Source organism: Sorex araneus, chromosome 6 (genome assembly GCF_027595985.1).
Source record: "Sorex araneus isolate mSorAra2 chromosome 6, mSorAra2.pri, whole genome shotgun sequence".
Classification (NCBI taxonomy): domain Eukaryota; kingdom Metazoa; phylum Chordata; class Mammalia; order Eulipotyphla; family Soricidae; genus Sorex; species Sorex araneus.
Genome location: NC_073307.1, coordinates 165653839 through 165668485, shown reverse-complemented (window position 1 = coordinate 165668485; position 14647 = coordinate 165653839). Strand labels below are relative to the sequence as shown.

The following is a 14647-nucleotide window of genomic DNA, read 5'->3' as shown; positions in this document are numbered from 1 at the left end:
ATCCAAACCGTGCGGCCACGTTAGACCTTTTCTAAAAACTGAAAACATACAATATTTTAATGGAAAACTAATTATCAAATGCTTCCTTAGTAGGGCTGTCTTTCTTGGGGGGAAACTCCAACAACAATAGTGAGTTTTGTGTTACAATATGGAACGTAATCAAGGTAAAGAGAAAATGAAGTGAAATTCATCAGTTATACAGTTGGGAATGGGGGCGGGGGCAGCGGTATACTGGGGATTTTGGTGGTGGAATATGGGCACTGGTGAAGGGATGGTGTTTGAATATTGTATAACTGAGACATAAACCTGAGAACTTTGTAACTTTCCACATGGTAATAAAATAAAAATTTTTTAAATGTTTAATAAAAAATTAATTAATTAAATAAAATGATTAAATAAAAATAAATAAAAAATAAATTGGTCAGTTGAGGGGCCTGAGACAGGGCAGGGAATGAGACACGTGACTGACCCGGGTTCAGTCCCCAACAGCACGGAGGGTCCCCCAGACCTCACCAAGAGTGATCCCTGAGCAGAGAGGTGTGGCTTCCAAACCAACAAAGTTGAAAATGATGATAATAATAATAAGGGATGGGGTGATAATTATTATTATAAAAGGAAATGTTCAAGCAGTATACAATTCATTTAATGAATGCTATAGAACATAAAATTATTATTACACATATAAGGACTAAAATAAGATTTTCATTTCAAAAGTAAAAATAATAATAATAAGGGGATGGAACACTAGTGCCGCGCAGAGGGGCCTTACCCTTGCATGCGGCCAACCTGGGTTCAGTCCTCAGCATCCCATAGGGTCCCCAAGCACCACTGGGAGTGACTCCTGAGCACAGAGCCAGGAGTAACCCCTGAGCATTACCAAACACCAATAATAATAATAGTAAAAACGTAAATGACAGTCATCAAGATCATGTGGAACAGGGGCCAGAGCAATAGCACAGTGAGGAGGGCGTTGGCCTCACACGCGGCCAACCCGGGTTCGATCCCCGGCATCCCATATGGCCCCCTGAGCACCGCCAGGAGTAATTCCTGAGTGCAGAGCCAGGAGTGACCCCTGAGCATCATTGGGTATGGCCCATCCTCCACAACCCCCCCACAAAAATAATAAATAAAAATAATAAATTTTTTTAAAATGGTCGTGTGGATCTGGCCAATGGGCCGCCGAGGCTGGCCGAGGCCCGTGCCTGTGGACGGGGGAGACGGCCTGGAGGCAGATGCCCTTCCTGCCAAGGAATCAGAATCGCCAGACGCCCGGTGCAGACCCCGCAGATCCGCGCCCCCCACAGGAACCAACCGAAGGGACCATCGTGCACAACCCCAGCGTGTGGAGGCCCCGGGTTCCAGCCCGGCACCAGAGAGACCAACAACTACCAGAACCCCAGAATGTGGCGGTCCAGGGCCCCAGTCTGAGCAAACAAACCAACAACCAACCAACAGCTACCCATGTCCTAAACGTCACAATGGCAAATGAGAGCTGGAAATAATCCTCTGGACAAGACTGAGTGCTGAAAGGGGGCAGAGGGACACTCGGAACAACCTCTCAGAACCCGCAAGCCACAGTGCCTGCAAGGCAGAGACAGAGACAGAGAGAGACAGAGACAGAGAGAGACAGAGAGAGAAGTGCCTGCCATAGAGGCAGGCTGGGGGGGGGGGGCAGGTGTTGGGACAATGAATGACTAATTGTGTATCTCACTGTGACAAAAAAAAAAGTCAGGTGGCAGGTTAGAGCACTTGGCAGGCACCAGAGTGACCCCGAACAAGAGCTGAGTGTGGCCTGACGACACCCCCCCAAACACATATAGGAATTAAGAGCATCAGTCACTGGCCTTACCTGGGGTCGCCCGGGAACTCCCCCCTGCAGCCTCGCCCCATCCTCTGCCTCCAGGGTTTCAGCTGGGCACCCTCAAGCCAGGCAAGGAAGGAACCCTATGGCACGGGGGTGGGGTGGGGTCGACACGTGGGAACTTGGTGCAGAGATCTGGGAGGGCTGAGGGCTTCCTGGAGGAGGCAGCATCGGATGCCGGAGGCCCTGTGGCCCAGCGCCAGGGCCTCTTCCATGTGGGGCGTCTCTCCCCACCCCCAGGCCTACCTGGCAGGCACTGGCAGGGACCTGGCTCAGCCACCCCGGCTGGAACTGCCTGGAACCGAGGAAGTGGAGGGTGGGGCTGGAGGCAGACAGCCCTGCGGCTGGCGGTTAGGTCACCCTCCGCACCCACCCCTACCGCTGCCAGTGGGCGTGGGCACAGCTGGTCTGGCCAGCTTGGGCTCCTGTCAGGCCCTGCATTTGCTGGCGGTGCCCGAGACAGGGGAGCAACGCAGAAACTGCAGGTAGAGCAGCAGCCCACAAGAAGCGGGAGACGCTGCCACTGGGGTACGGGGCGGGGGGGGCGAGGGCTTCTGGGAGCACTCTCGGGTGAGCAACAGCCCTCAGGCCCTTGTGTTCCAGCTGGACTTGCCCATCCGCCAGGCGGGGGTCTTTGCCCCCTGGAGGTGTGTCCAGATGGAAGCTGGGGCGGGGGCTGAGTCAGCGGGGGCCCCTCCTCAGCCTCCGAGCTTACAGGACAGGGCGAGGGCAGGGGTCTCGGCCAGGCCTCGGCTCCCCTGAGTGGACCAGGCTCATCTAGGAAGGAACCGGACACAGTGAGGACCGAGGGGACAGCCCTGCTGGCCGGACAGGGCTGGGGGTCACTGCGGCTCCCAGGCAGACTCAGGCCAGGACCCGCATCTCAGGCTCTGTGTGGCATGACCAGCCTCACGGGACCCGTCCTCGGCAGCGGGGTGCAGAGCCCAACCGGGCGGCCAGGGCGGGGCCCTCACTCGTGCCCAGGGCCGAGGGCAGAGGTCAGGGCTGGAGCCTGCTGCCCGACCGTGAGCCACAGTGAGGGACACTGGGACACATGGACACACGGACTCACGGTTTCACACAAAGACACACAGACACGGACACACAGATACTCAGACACACCAAGACACACAGACACACCAGAACACACAGACACACAATACGCACAGACACTGGACAGAGAAACCCAGGCATGCCGGAACAGACAGTGTCGCAGCTCTGCAGCCCGCTGTGAATGCTCAGCGTCCCCCCCAACCCCCCCAAAAAACTTCCACTCCATCCCCTGGGGCCCCGAGGGGCTCCAGAACATTCCCCTCTGACCCTGCTTTGATTTGTTTTGTTTTGTTTTGTTTGCTTTTTGGGTCACACCTGGCGATGCTCAGGGGTTACTCCTGGCTCTTCACTCAGGAATCACTCCTGGCGATGCTCAGGGGACCATATGGGATGCTGGGAATCGAACCCGGGTTGGCCGCGTGCAAGGCAAACGCCCTACCCGCTGTGCTATTGCTCCAGCCCCTGACCCTGCTTTGAGACTGTTTTAGGCACCCTCCCCCGCCTGCAGCGGGCCCTGAGCCCTCCCTGTGCCCGGGGTCCCTGCTGTCACCAGGTCTCCGTGTCCCTGTGGGACCAGGGGAATGACTTTTGGAGGCCGGGCGTGAGGCCCCAAGTTGGATCCGCAGCACGGCCTGGGCCTCTGAGCACCGTGAGCGTAGCCCTGGGGTTCCGAGCAGCAGGGGGATGACGGGGCTCCCCCAAACACCCCTCGGGCCAGGCGGGAGTGTGGTCGGGGCGCCGCCTCGCCTGCACGCGGGCTGCTGCGCGCGTCCCCGCAGTGACAGGGAAAACCGACGGCGCGGCGCGAGGGGCTGAGCTCAGATCCGAGGGGCAGCAGGGGTGCCGGCGGGGCGGAGGGGCTGACCCGGGCGCGCCCCCAGCAGGATGGAGCCCTGGGCGGACACGCTGCGGCGGCTGCGGGACACGGTGCGCGCGGGGCGGGCGCGGCCGGCCGAGTTCCGGGAGGCGCAGCTGCGGGGCCTGGAGCGCTTCCTGCAGGAGAACCAGGAGCTGCTGCGCGAGGCGCTGGCTGACGACCTGCGCAAGGTGGGCCGGGCGCGCCCCGGGGGGCGGGGGGACGCTGGGGCGCGGCTGGCCGCGCTGGGGGCCTCCCTCACGCGCCCACCCACCCGCCCGCCCGCAGCCGGCGCTGGAGGCCGACGTGTCCGAGCTGATCCTGTGCCAGAACGAGGTGGACCTGGCGCTCCGGCAGCTGCGCACCTGGATGCAAGACGAGCCCGTGGCCAAGAACCTGGTGAGCGCGGGGCCGCGGTGAGGGGGGGGGCTTGGGGGTCCTCAGTGGGGCTCACCGCCGCCGCCTGCGCCCCAGTTCCTGCAGCTCAGCAACACCTTCATCCGCAAGGAGCCCTACGGCCTGGTGCTCATCATGGCGCCCTGGAACTACCCCGTCCACCTCACCCTGATTCCCCTGGTGGGCGCGCTGGCCGCGGGTGAGGGGGGCTCCCGGACCCCAGCCCCGCAGCCCAGCCCCGCCTAATTCTCTTTCCGTGCCATCCTGCCACCTTCGCCTGGGGGAGGGGGTCCCCGTCTCCCGCCTCCCCTGTGTCCCAGGCCCCGGGGTGTCCCTGCAGGCAACTGCGTGGTCCTGAAGCCGTCGGAGATCAGCAAGAGCGTCGAGAAGCTCCTGGCCACGGTGCTGCCCCGCTACCTGGACCCGGTGAGTGGCCGCCCCAGCCCGTCCGGGGCCCCCTGCCTGCCCACCCGCCCCCCGCTGGGACTCCCCGCCTCCCGCCCCTGCAGAGCTGCTTTGCCGTGGTGCTGGGGGGCCCCGAGGAGTCGGCTCAGCTGCTGGAGCAGAGGTTTGACTACATCTTCTTCACGGGTGAGACCCACGGTGCTGGGAAGCAGGTGCAGAGGGTGGGGTGGGGGGGTCAGGGCAGGCGAGGCCCAGGGAAGGGCAGGGTGGGGGTGGGGGCGAGAGGCGTCGCGTCGGTGCTGAGGGGTCCGTCCTGTGCCAGGGAGCCCGCACGTGGGCAGGCTGGTCATGAGCGCGGCCGCCAAGCACCTCACCCCCGTGACGCTGGAGCTGGGGGGCAAGAACCCCTGCTACGTGGACGACGACTGCGACCCCCAGACCGTGGCCAACCGCGTGGCCTTCTTCCGCTTCTTCAACGCGGGCCAGACGTGCGTGGCCCCCGACTACGTGCTCTGCAGCCCTGAGATGCGCGCGCGCCTGCTGCCCGCCCTGCAGTGCTCCATCACGCGCTTCTACGGCGCCGACCCGCAGACGTCCCCCTGCCTGGGCCGCATCGTCAGCGACCGGCACTTCCAGCGGCTGAAGCGGCTGCTGGGCTGCGGCCGCGTGGCCATCGGCGGCCAGAGCGACGAGCGGGACCGCTACATCGGTGAGCCCCGCCCTCCCGCCCCCCAGAGCCCGGGGACCCCCGCGCGGGCCCTTCTCAGGGCACTGGGGGACTCCGGCTCGCCCTGCCCCGAGCCTGGGTGTGGGGGTGCAGGGCCCGCCCCCCGCCCCCCGCTGAGCCGCCCCGCCCGCAGCCCCCACGGTGCTGGTGGACGTGCAGGAGGCGGAGCCGGTGATGCAGGAGGAGATCTTCGGGCCCATCCTGCCCATCGTGACGGTGGACGGCCTGGGCGAGGCCATCGAGTTCATGCAGAGGCGGGAGAAGCCCCTGGCCCTGTACGTCTTCTCCAGCAGCCGCCAGGTGGGCCAGCCGGGGGGCAGCGACCACCCCTCTCATGCCATGCCTGCTCAGGGACGCCCCAGCGTGCGGGACTCTGTGTGTGTGCTTCGGTTTGGGGGTCACACCCAGAGGTGCGCAGCCCAGGGGCCATTCGCAGGGCTGGGATTCCCCCCAGGGTCAGCCATAGCCACACGCTGGGCAAGTGCCTTAATCTCCGCACTTCCTGGCCCCCTGACACCCGGGTGTGACCACACTTCTCCATTCCCGGTCCCCGCGCCCCTGGGACCGCTGCACCGGGTCTCCAGAGGGGGGCGCTGTGGCCCCCCATCACCGTCTCCTCCGCAGGTGGTGAACCAGGTGCTGAGTCAGACCAGCAGTGGCAACTTCACCAGCAACGACGGCTTCACCTACCTGACTCTGCCCTCCCTGCCCCTGGGGGGCGTCGGTGAGCCACGCCCCTGCCCGCGCCCAGCCCCCACCCCCTGCTTAGCCTGGATACCGCCCGGGACCTCCTGGGGGCGCCGCGCCCCCAAGGTGGGACGGGCGCGACCGTCCACGGGCAGGGCTCTTGCCTGGCACGCGGCCCACCCGGGTTCCATCCCGGCATTCCCATCGGGTCGCCTGAGCCCCGGCCAGGAGAGATCCCTGAGCACAGAGCCAGGAGTAACCCCTGAGCATCGCTGGGTGTGGCCCCAAAATTAAAAAAAAAGAAAATACGCCTGTGAGGGTGGTCACACCCGGGGGTCCCCTCTGTCTGCACCCAGGCAACAGCGGCATGGGCAGGTACCACGGGAAGTTCTCCTTCGACACCTTCTCCCACCACCGCTCCTGCGTGCTCTGCCCCGCCCACCTCGAGCAGCTGAACGAGATCCGCTACCCGCCCTACGGGGGCTGGACCCAGCCGCTGATAACCTGGGCCCTGGGCTCGAACAGCTGCACCCTCCTGTGAGTGTCCGGCCCGCCCCAGCGCCGCGGGCCCTCCCGGTCCACGCTCCCGGAGCCCAGGAGATCCTGTCCAGGACTGCGGAGATCCGTCTCGGGGGCCCGTGGCTCCCGAGTGGGTGGGCAGGCCAGCCCCGCTCTGCGATGCCCACTGCAAAGCGTCCTAGAGCCCCCGTGTGGTCCCGTCTGGTGATGAGACTCACCCCCCCACGCCCCCGGCGGGTCCACCTGCTCCAGAAAGGGCTCCCGGCGTCAGCTCTGTAAACTGGCCCCCCAATACAGAGGCTGCTCTAGCTCCTTCCTGCCTGTGCAAGTGGTTGGGTTTGCAAGTCCAGGACCTGGATCTGGGGCCTGAGTCTGGGAAGGAGGGGACGGTGCAGGGTTGGTTACTGATGTCTGGGAGGGAGGCAGGAGGGGTGGGGGGAAGGGAGGAAATGGTACAGGGTTGATTAGTGATGCCTGGGGGGAAGGGGACACGTGCAGGGTTGACTAGTGATGTCTGGGGAAGGGAAACAGTGCAGGGTTGATTAGTGATGCCTGGGGAGGGGAACAGTCCAGGGTTGATTAGTGATGTCTGGCGGAGGGGAACAGTGCAGGGTTGATTAGTGATGTCTGGGGGAAGAGGAACAGTCCGGGGTTGATTAGTGATGTCTGGAGGAGGGAAGCAGTCCAGGGTTGATTAGTGATGTTTGGTATGGTGCAGGGTTGATTAGTGATGTCTGGGAGGCAGGGGGATGGTGCAGGGTTGATTAGTGATGTCAGGGAGGGAGGCGATAGTGCAGGATCTATTAGTGATGTCTGCTCTGGGTACAGGAGGGGCTTTGACATGTGTTTGCCTTGTCCCCATCCTTGCACTAGACTCCCAGATGCCTCGGGCTGTCTCACTTTTGGTGCTCCCAGGGGTCAAACCCAGAGCCTTGCATGGGCAAAGTCTTTGCTGAACTACATGCCCCGCAGCCCCGCAGGCGGAGGCTAAGACTGGCTACTTTGCCTGACATCTCAGAGGGATCTGGAGACACAGAGGGCTGAGCTGCGTGAGGGGACAAGGGAGGGTGTGCAGGGGAGCAGAGCAGAGCCGAGCCGAGCCAGGTGGCTTCCCCAGAGAGGCAGCACCGGGGCCTCGGGAGCCACCTCTGCTCCCATGCAGTCCCACACTGCTCACTGAGCCAGGGCCACGGGGCGGAGGGACGAGGAGGCCGTGTCTGACCAGGGCCAGATGTGCACGTGCCTAAGTGCGATCGTGGCACTGCCTGGCCCCCAGCACTGCCAGGGTGACTGCAGACCACATTGCCCCTCTGGTGGGACCCTATGAACAAAGAAGGGGAAGCACGGTGTCCGTCTCTAGGAGTTTGTGGGGGGTGGCTGATTATCTGATCCAGAGGACACAGGGGACTGTGTAAAAACACAAAAAAGAAAAGGGAGCGGGCACCACGCGGGGCATCACACCGTGGGCACTGGGCAGCGGCGCTCTATCTCTCCCGCTGCCCGCGTTCGGTAGTCTCCAGCCGCTTCCCCCACCCCAGGGAGGTTGATGGCGATGATGAGGCAGGCGAAGGAAGGAACGGAGCCAGGCTGGTTGGTCTCAGTTGCAGTTTATTCCATTCCCATCTCCATTCTCCTCCGATTCTCCTCCTGCTTCTTCCTCCCCACGCTACTTAATTCCCCTTCTCCTCTCGATCTGGATCTCGATCTGGCTTCTCCAGATCTGGCACTGGAACTGGCCCTGGAACTGGCCCCCAGCCCACTCTTTCAGCCTAGTTAAATTCCTAAGAATGAGGGGTTGGGGCTAACACATAGGTGTGGTCACAATCAATAGGGTAAAGTTCTTTCCCTCAGGGGGTGCTCCTTCTAGGACAGGGTGGAATCCCATGGGTGTGTTTCTCCTCTCCTTGTCCAACTAACATATTAAGTATTCATAATATTAATCATTTTGTATGGACATAGCAAGAGATGCATTAAGCTTATAGAATTGCTTTCCTGGGGTCACCTCGATCTCAGACTACAGTGCTCAGGCCAGATTAGTCTTTCCTATCCCTAGCAGGGTCCTAGTCTCATCGTTGCTTTTGGATCATGACATGACATGTCCATGACCAAGCTCTTAACATATAGTTAAGCATTAGGCGCTTTGGCCAGGCCCATCTGGATGCCAGGGTATCACATAACTCACCGCTTGCCCTGGGTCCGTCCCGTCCCTCGTTGGGACCCTGATTTTGTGGGTGCTAGGAAGTAAGGGCAGCTGAGGCTTAAGTCAAGAAAGCAGATGCCCGGGAGTGAATAATATTTGAAGCCAATTAAATCCCATGTTACCAAAGCATATTAACAACTGTCTTTCTTTGTCCATACAAAAAGGACATTGCTCTAAACTATTCAAAAGACATAAGGAGAGGAGAAAAGGCAATATTAACTTACAATACAAGTTCACTGTCCTAGCAAGGTCTGACCTTACAAATTAACAGAATCTGATTAGGGGAAGAGCTGATTAACTGGTTGGGGGAGGGAGCATAGAAGTGATTACACATAGACAAAGGAGTGGGAGTGGCTCGGGAGCACTTCGATGGGCGTGACTGATATACCTAAGCTCCTAGTGGCAAGGGGAGCAGGACATACCAATGTAGTCTAGAATTCTTTAGAGATTATTACCAGATAAGCCCAAACTCTTGGCAAGGGAGAAAGGACAAACCAATGATATCCTACAGGGGACTCTCGAAGGAGGTGCTTAACTGGGGCTGTGGGTGAAGGAATGAGTGAAAGCAGACGTGAGAGGAAGGATGGGTGGGTGGCGAGTGTGTTGAGGGGTGCAGGGTGGGCAGAGCAGATAACGGGGGCTGGAGAGATAGTGCAGTGGGGAGGGCATTTGCCTTGCACATGGCTGACACCCCATATGGTCCCCTGAACGCACCGCAGTGATCCCATAGCACAGAGCCAGGAGTAAGCCCTAGCACCCCCAGGTGTGGCCCCCCAAAACAACAAAAAGAACAGATAATGGACGGAAGAATGGACGATGGATGGGCGGATGGATGGATTATGGATGGAAGAGGGATGGACGGATGGATGGATGGACGGATGGATGGATGGATGGATGGATGGACGGACAGATGGATGGATGGATGGACGGACAGATGGATGGATGGATGGATGGATGGATGGATGGACGGACAGATGGATGGATGGATGGATGGATGGATGGAGAGGTGATGGACAGGCAACTGATGGATGGATGAGTGTGTAAGCGGTTGGTAGATGGATGGATGGCAGAAGGAATGAGGGGGATAGGCAGAGACCCAGAGGGTTGGCAGCCTGTGGGGATGGTGGGTGACCTGACCAGGGTTCCAGAGCCACTGAACAGTGCCCTCAGGTGTGGACTTCGGTGATGTGACTCTCCTGGGCCATGTCACTTTATGACTCTGGGTCGTCGGACCTCTTTCTGGGTCCAGTTTCCCCAACTCCAGTGGCTGTGTCCCCAGGATGCCCTCTGTCGCCGGCTGGACGGGCTCTGCTCCCTGGTCCTCTCCGAGAGCCACTGGGCCATGCAGGAGCTGGGGACCAGAGAGAGCATTCACTGTCCCCACATCACACAGCAATCCGAGTGACCTGGGGCCCTTCAACTTCCTCCACTCCACCAGGTGACCCCAGACTGTCCTCACACGGGTCATGGACACACGTGCCCACCGTTCTGACACAAGCACACACACGCTCGTGTTCAGTCAGCACCGGGGGTTCCAGCCCTGGCTCCCAGGCCCCCTGCCCCTCTGCAGACAGCCCAGAAACCGGAAGCGAGTCCAGGCAGGGGAAGTGAAAGTTCCCAGGCCCCCGCTGCTGTGCGGCTTTTGTGGGTTCGGGGCCAGCACCTCTGGGCAGGAAGTGTGCTGGCCCCAGGAACCCCCAAAATAGCCGGGTCAGCAGAGCCGGGCTCCTGCCCCAGGCTGGAGCAGTGAGGGGCCTTCCTCTGGCCGGGGCGCGGCTGGCTCTGGGCGCGGGGTCCCAGCAGTGCTCGCGGGCCCGCGGCCGTCCTCAGCCAGTGGTGGAGCTTCAGGCCAGGGCTGGGAGCGCAGGGGTGACCCGCCGCACTGTGGGGGTTGATCGTGGCGCCCTTAGTGCTGTGCCCTCTCCCCAGACCCGGTCAGCAGCTCTGACTCAGAGAGGGGGTCCCAGGCCCAGGCCCCGGGTCCCAGGGCCTGCCGGGAGCGACTGGGCCAGTGCCAGATGACCGGGTGCCATCCTGTCACTCTTCCCGCCCGGGTCCCCGCTGCAGCGAGCTGTCGGCGCGCTGAGAAGGGGCACCGGAAGGGAACCCTCAGGCCTCCCGGGGCCGCGGGGCCCTGAGCAGGGCCTGAGCACTTGGGGGGCTGCCCTGGGCGGCCATGGCCCACCCTGCCCTCGCGACACCCTGTCCTCCTGGGCTCCCCTCTGATGTGAGCCTGTCCCGTCCCTTCCCCTCTGCCCCCTCCGCTTGCCCCCAGAGTGCAGCAGGGAAGCCCCTACTCCAGCCCCCCTTCAGTCCTCACGTGCCCTTGGGCCCTTTGCTCAAGTCTCAGTTTTCACGTCCATGAAATGGATCTGAGGTCCCTTTAGCTGCCGCCGTGTCTGGGAAACAACAAAGCTCCCGATAGGTTACCTGGCTTCCTGGAGAGCCGAAAGGCACAACCTCAGGGTGAGGGGGCCCGGCCCTGCGGGAGGGAGGGAGCAGGGGATGCTGACCAGCTGGGGGCCACAGGACGGAGCCCTGAGGGAGGGGTTGGGGGGATGAGCAGGGGACACGGGCCAGCCGGGGGCCACAGAGCTGTGCCTTAATGAGCCACTGGCATAGGCCCGTGCCCAGGGTGAGGGCCACACAGCAGGATGCCCGAGGGGAACAGCAGCCTGGGGGCCCTGGGCTCTCCCTGGAAGGAGACCCTCTGAGACTTCCGCCGCAGCTCCCCATGGGGCCCCACCCCTCTGGGCAGAGGGCGAGCAAAGGCTGGCGGCAGAGCTGGACTCGGCAGGCTGTAGCAGGCACAAAGATAAAACCCCATATGGTTGCCCAGTCACCAGGAGAGACCCCTGAGCACTGTCAGATGTGACCTGAGAGAGAAAGAGAAAAAGGGAAGAGACAAGAGAAAGAGGGGCGGGTCCTAGCGGGAGTAGCTGGTGGGCGGGGCCGGTCTGGAGCAGGACTCCAGGGGCAGGGCCTTCTGGGCGGAGCCTGTTTGGGGGCGGGGTCTCCGGAGAGTGGCCTGCCAGGGGCGGGGCCTGTCAGGGGCGGAGCATTCTGGGCCTGCCGTTCTGGGGCGGGGCCTGTCGGGGACGAGGCCTTCCGGGGCGGGGCCTACCCGAGCCAGAGCCTCCAAGGGCGGGACCTCCGGGGGCGGGGCCTATCTGGGGCGGGACCTGTGGCCCAGAAGCCCTGCCCCGCGCCCCTAGCTGACCGGTTCATTGGCTTTGGGTCTGCAGTCCTGGAGCTGGGCCCCCAGCCTCAGGGCATGCGGCCAGCTGACCTTTCACCCAGATGCCCGTCCTGGTGGGCGCAGTTCTGGATTTCATCCAGCTCTTCAGCCAGGATGAGACCCTAACCTGGTGGGGAACTGGGGCCGAAAGCGGCTCAGTCGGCGCTGGGGTGCCCACCTGCCCCGCGGTGGGCTCGGAGTGCAGCCCCCTCTCGCCGCGCAGGCTCCGCCTTCCCCGCCTTTGAGATGGAAGCTTTACCAGAACGCGGGCGCCGTGGACTATCCCGCACGCCGGCCGAGGACCTGGCCGGCCCCGTGCACCCGCAGCTGCAGGTGTGTATGCAGTAACCACGGCCCGGGGAAACTGAGGCCCAGAGGGAGGATTGCCGGGTCATCAGCAGCCCGGAATCAGGAGCTGCCCCCAGCCACAGCGGCGGTGGCGCTACCCTGTCAAAGCCTGGACACGCCTCCCCCGCCCCAGACACGAGGGGAAGGAGAGCAGATGTGGCCCGAGCCCTGATTCCCAGTAGAGGACTCCAGCATCTTCGTCCCTCTAACCGGCCGACCCCGCGGCCCCAGCGGCGGTTCCGCTGGCCCCCACAGGGGGGCGCCGCTGCACGTGCTCCGCCTTCTTGGTCCTGCTCTGGACGTCTCTGGCTACAAGGGCACCGCGCGCACCCCTGCCCCAAGGCCCCGACTGACCTTCAGAGGCAGGGCTTCAGAGGGGCGCGCTGCTCTGTTGACATTGCACCTCCCCCGCCCCCCCTCAGAACTGCCAGGAGCCGGGAGACCAGCCAGAAGCCCTTCATGTGAGCTTGGGGGTCCCAAACTCAGGTGGGCCGCCCCCCTGTGCCTCCCCCAACTCAAGCACTGCTGAAGGAGTGGCTCCCTTCCTTTACTTCCTTCTAGATTCAGGCCACAGCCACGGTGCTCAAGGCTGACTCCTGGCTCTGTGCTCAGGGATCGCTCCTGGAGGTGCTTGGGGGACCATACGGGATGCCCAGGAGCAAACTGGGCTTGGACACACGCAAGGCAAACGCCCCCCCCCCCCCCACTGAACTATCTCTCCTGCCCTCTTATTTTTTTATTTTCTGTGATGCCAGGGTTTGAACCCACTTTTTCTAATGCTGAGCGACATCCCTGGTTCTCCCCTGGACTATAAAGTTTATTGAAGAATATGTTGTGTTGGGGCTGGAGCGATAGCACAGCGGGGAGGGCGTTTGCCTTGCACGCAGCCGACCCGGGTTCGAATCCCAGCATCCCATATGGTCCCCTGAGCACCGCCAGGAGTAATTCCTGAGTGCAGAGCCAGGAGTAACCCCTGTGCATCGCCGGGTGTGACCCAAAAAGCAAAAAAAAAAAAAAGAAAAAAAAGAATATGTTGTGTTTGATATGTGCCAGAGGCTGGTTTGTATATTATTAATTGGGGGAGCTGGAACGATAGCACAGTGGGGAGGGCGTTTGCCTTGCATGCAGCCAACCCGGGTTCGATCCCCGGCATCACATATGTTCCCCGAGCCCCACCAGGAGTAATTCCTTAGACAGAGCCAGGAGTAACCCCTGAGCATTGGCGGGTGTGATGGGATGACAGTGACAGTTTTTTTGTTTGTTTTGGACCACACCCAGTGATGCTCAGGGGTTACTCCTGGCTCTGTGCTCAGGAATCACTCCTGCTGGTGCTCAGGGGACCCTGTGGGGTGCTTGGGATTGTCCCTAGGTCGACCATGCAAGGCAAGTGCCCTCCTCGCTGTACTATCACTCTGGCCCCGACATGCAGAGATTTGTTTGTCCCTGGTTTACAGGAAAGGAAACTGAGGAACAGAGAAGTTAAGTCACTTGCTCAAGGTTGCACAGCTAGTGAGAATTCAAACTCAGGCCTCGCTCTCTGCCTGTCATCACCGCGGCCCCTTTCTGTGGTGACACGTGCCTTTCTAGCCATGGGCACCTGGAGCTAGTTGGCATTCTCGGGCAGTGCCAGGCAGAGGCCAGTCCTGGCAGCGTTGGCCCTGGACGCTTCTTCCAGGACGGCATCTGGGAGCTGCTGCGGCCTCCTGGTGTCCCATTTTCCAGATGTGCAGCTGGGGGAGGGAGCGCCCTGCGAGGGGCCGTGCTGCAGCCCGTGCTCGTCACCGAGGCTTCGGGAAGGCATCGCTGTCATCGGGACGGGGCAGCTCGTGGCCCTGGGGCCCAGCGCCAGCCCGGGCCGCCCCTCACTCCCTGCCCCTGCCCGCCACTAGATGCTGGAGGCCCTGGCTGGTGCCGGGTCTGCCCGTGAGGCTCAGACACGCGTGTCCACTGTCGGGCCTGGCCATGCCCGTGCTCAGGAGAAGCCCGCAGTGTGGGGAGGAGCGCGGGGGCCAGCGCGGGCTTCTGGGAGGACCCCACCCCGTACCCGGGGGCCGGCCCTGCTGGGAGAGAAGCAGGTGGCCGTGTCATGGGGGGTGTCCGGGCCAGGGCCGGCCCAGGCGTCTGTGCGTCCGGGGGGCCCTGGGGGCGTCCGTGTGGTGGCGAGCGGCCCTGACACCTGCGTTGTTGGGGCGGGGCGTTCTGGGTGGACCCTCCCCTCACTGCTCGGGGGGCTCGGGGCCTCTGGGGAGCTCTGGGCCCTTCTGGGGGGCTCTGGGGGCTCAGCCCAGACGTGCTTCTCTAGGTGTGTGATGGCCCGGTGGGAAGGGGTCGCCTAGCACGGCTCCCCGCCAGGGGTG

The 14647-nt window shown here is 62.2% G+C and overlaps 1 protein-coding gene across 1 annotated transcript; it reads left to right on the top strand.

The window, feature by feature from the left end:
- Window positions 1-3799: 3799 nt before the first annotated feature.
- LOC101552759 (aldehyde dehydrogenase family 3 member B2-like) lies at window positions 3800-6645 on the top strand. Its single transcript, XM_004618483.2, has 9 exons — window positions 3800-3961; window positions 4059-4169; window positions 4245-4365; window positions 4507-4592; window positions 4676-4757; window positions 4894-5280; window positions 5432-5598; window positions 5923-6022; window positions 6342-6645. Exons 1-9 carry the CDS (start codon window positions 3800-3802, stop codon window positions 6524-6526), a joined length of 1401 nt encoding a protein of 466 aa, XP_004618540.2. The 3' UTR covers window positions 6527-6645.
- The last annotated feature ends 8002 nt before the right edge of the window (window positions 6646-14647 follow it).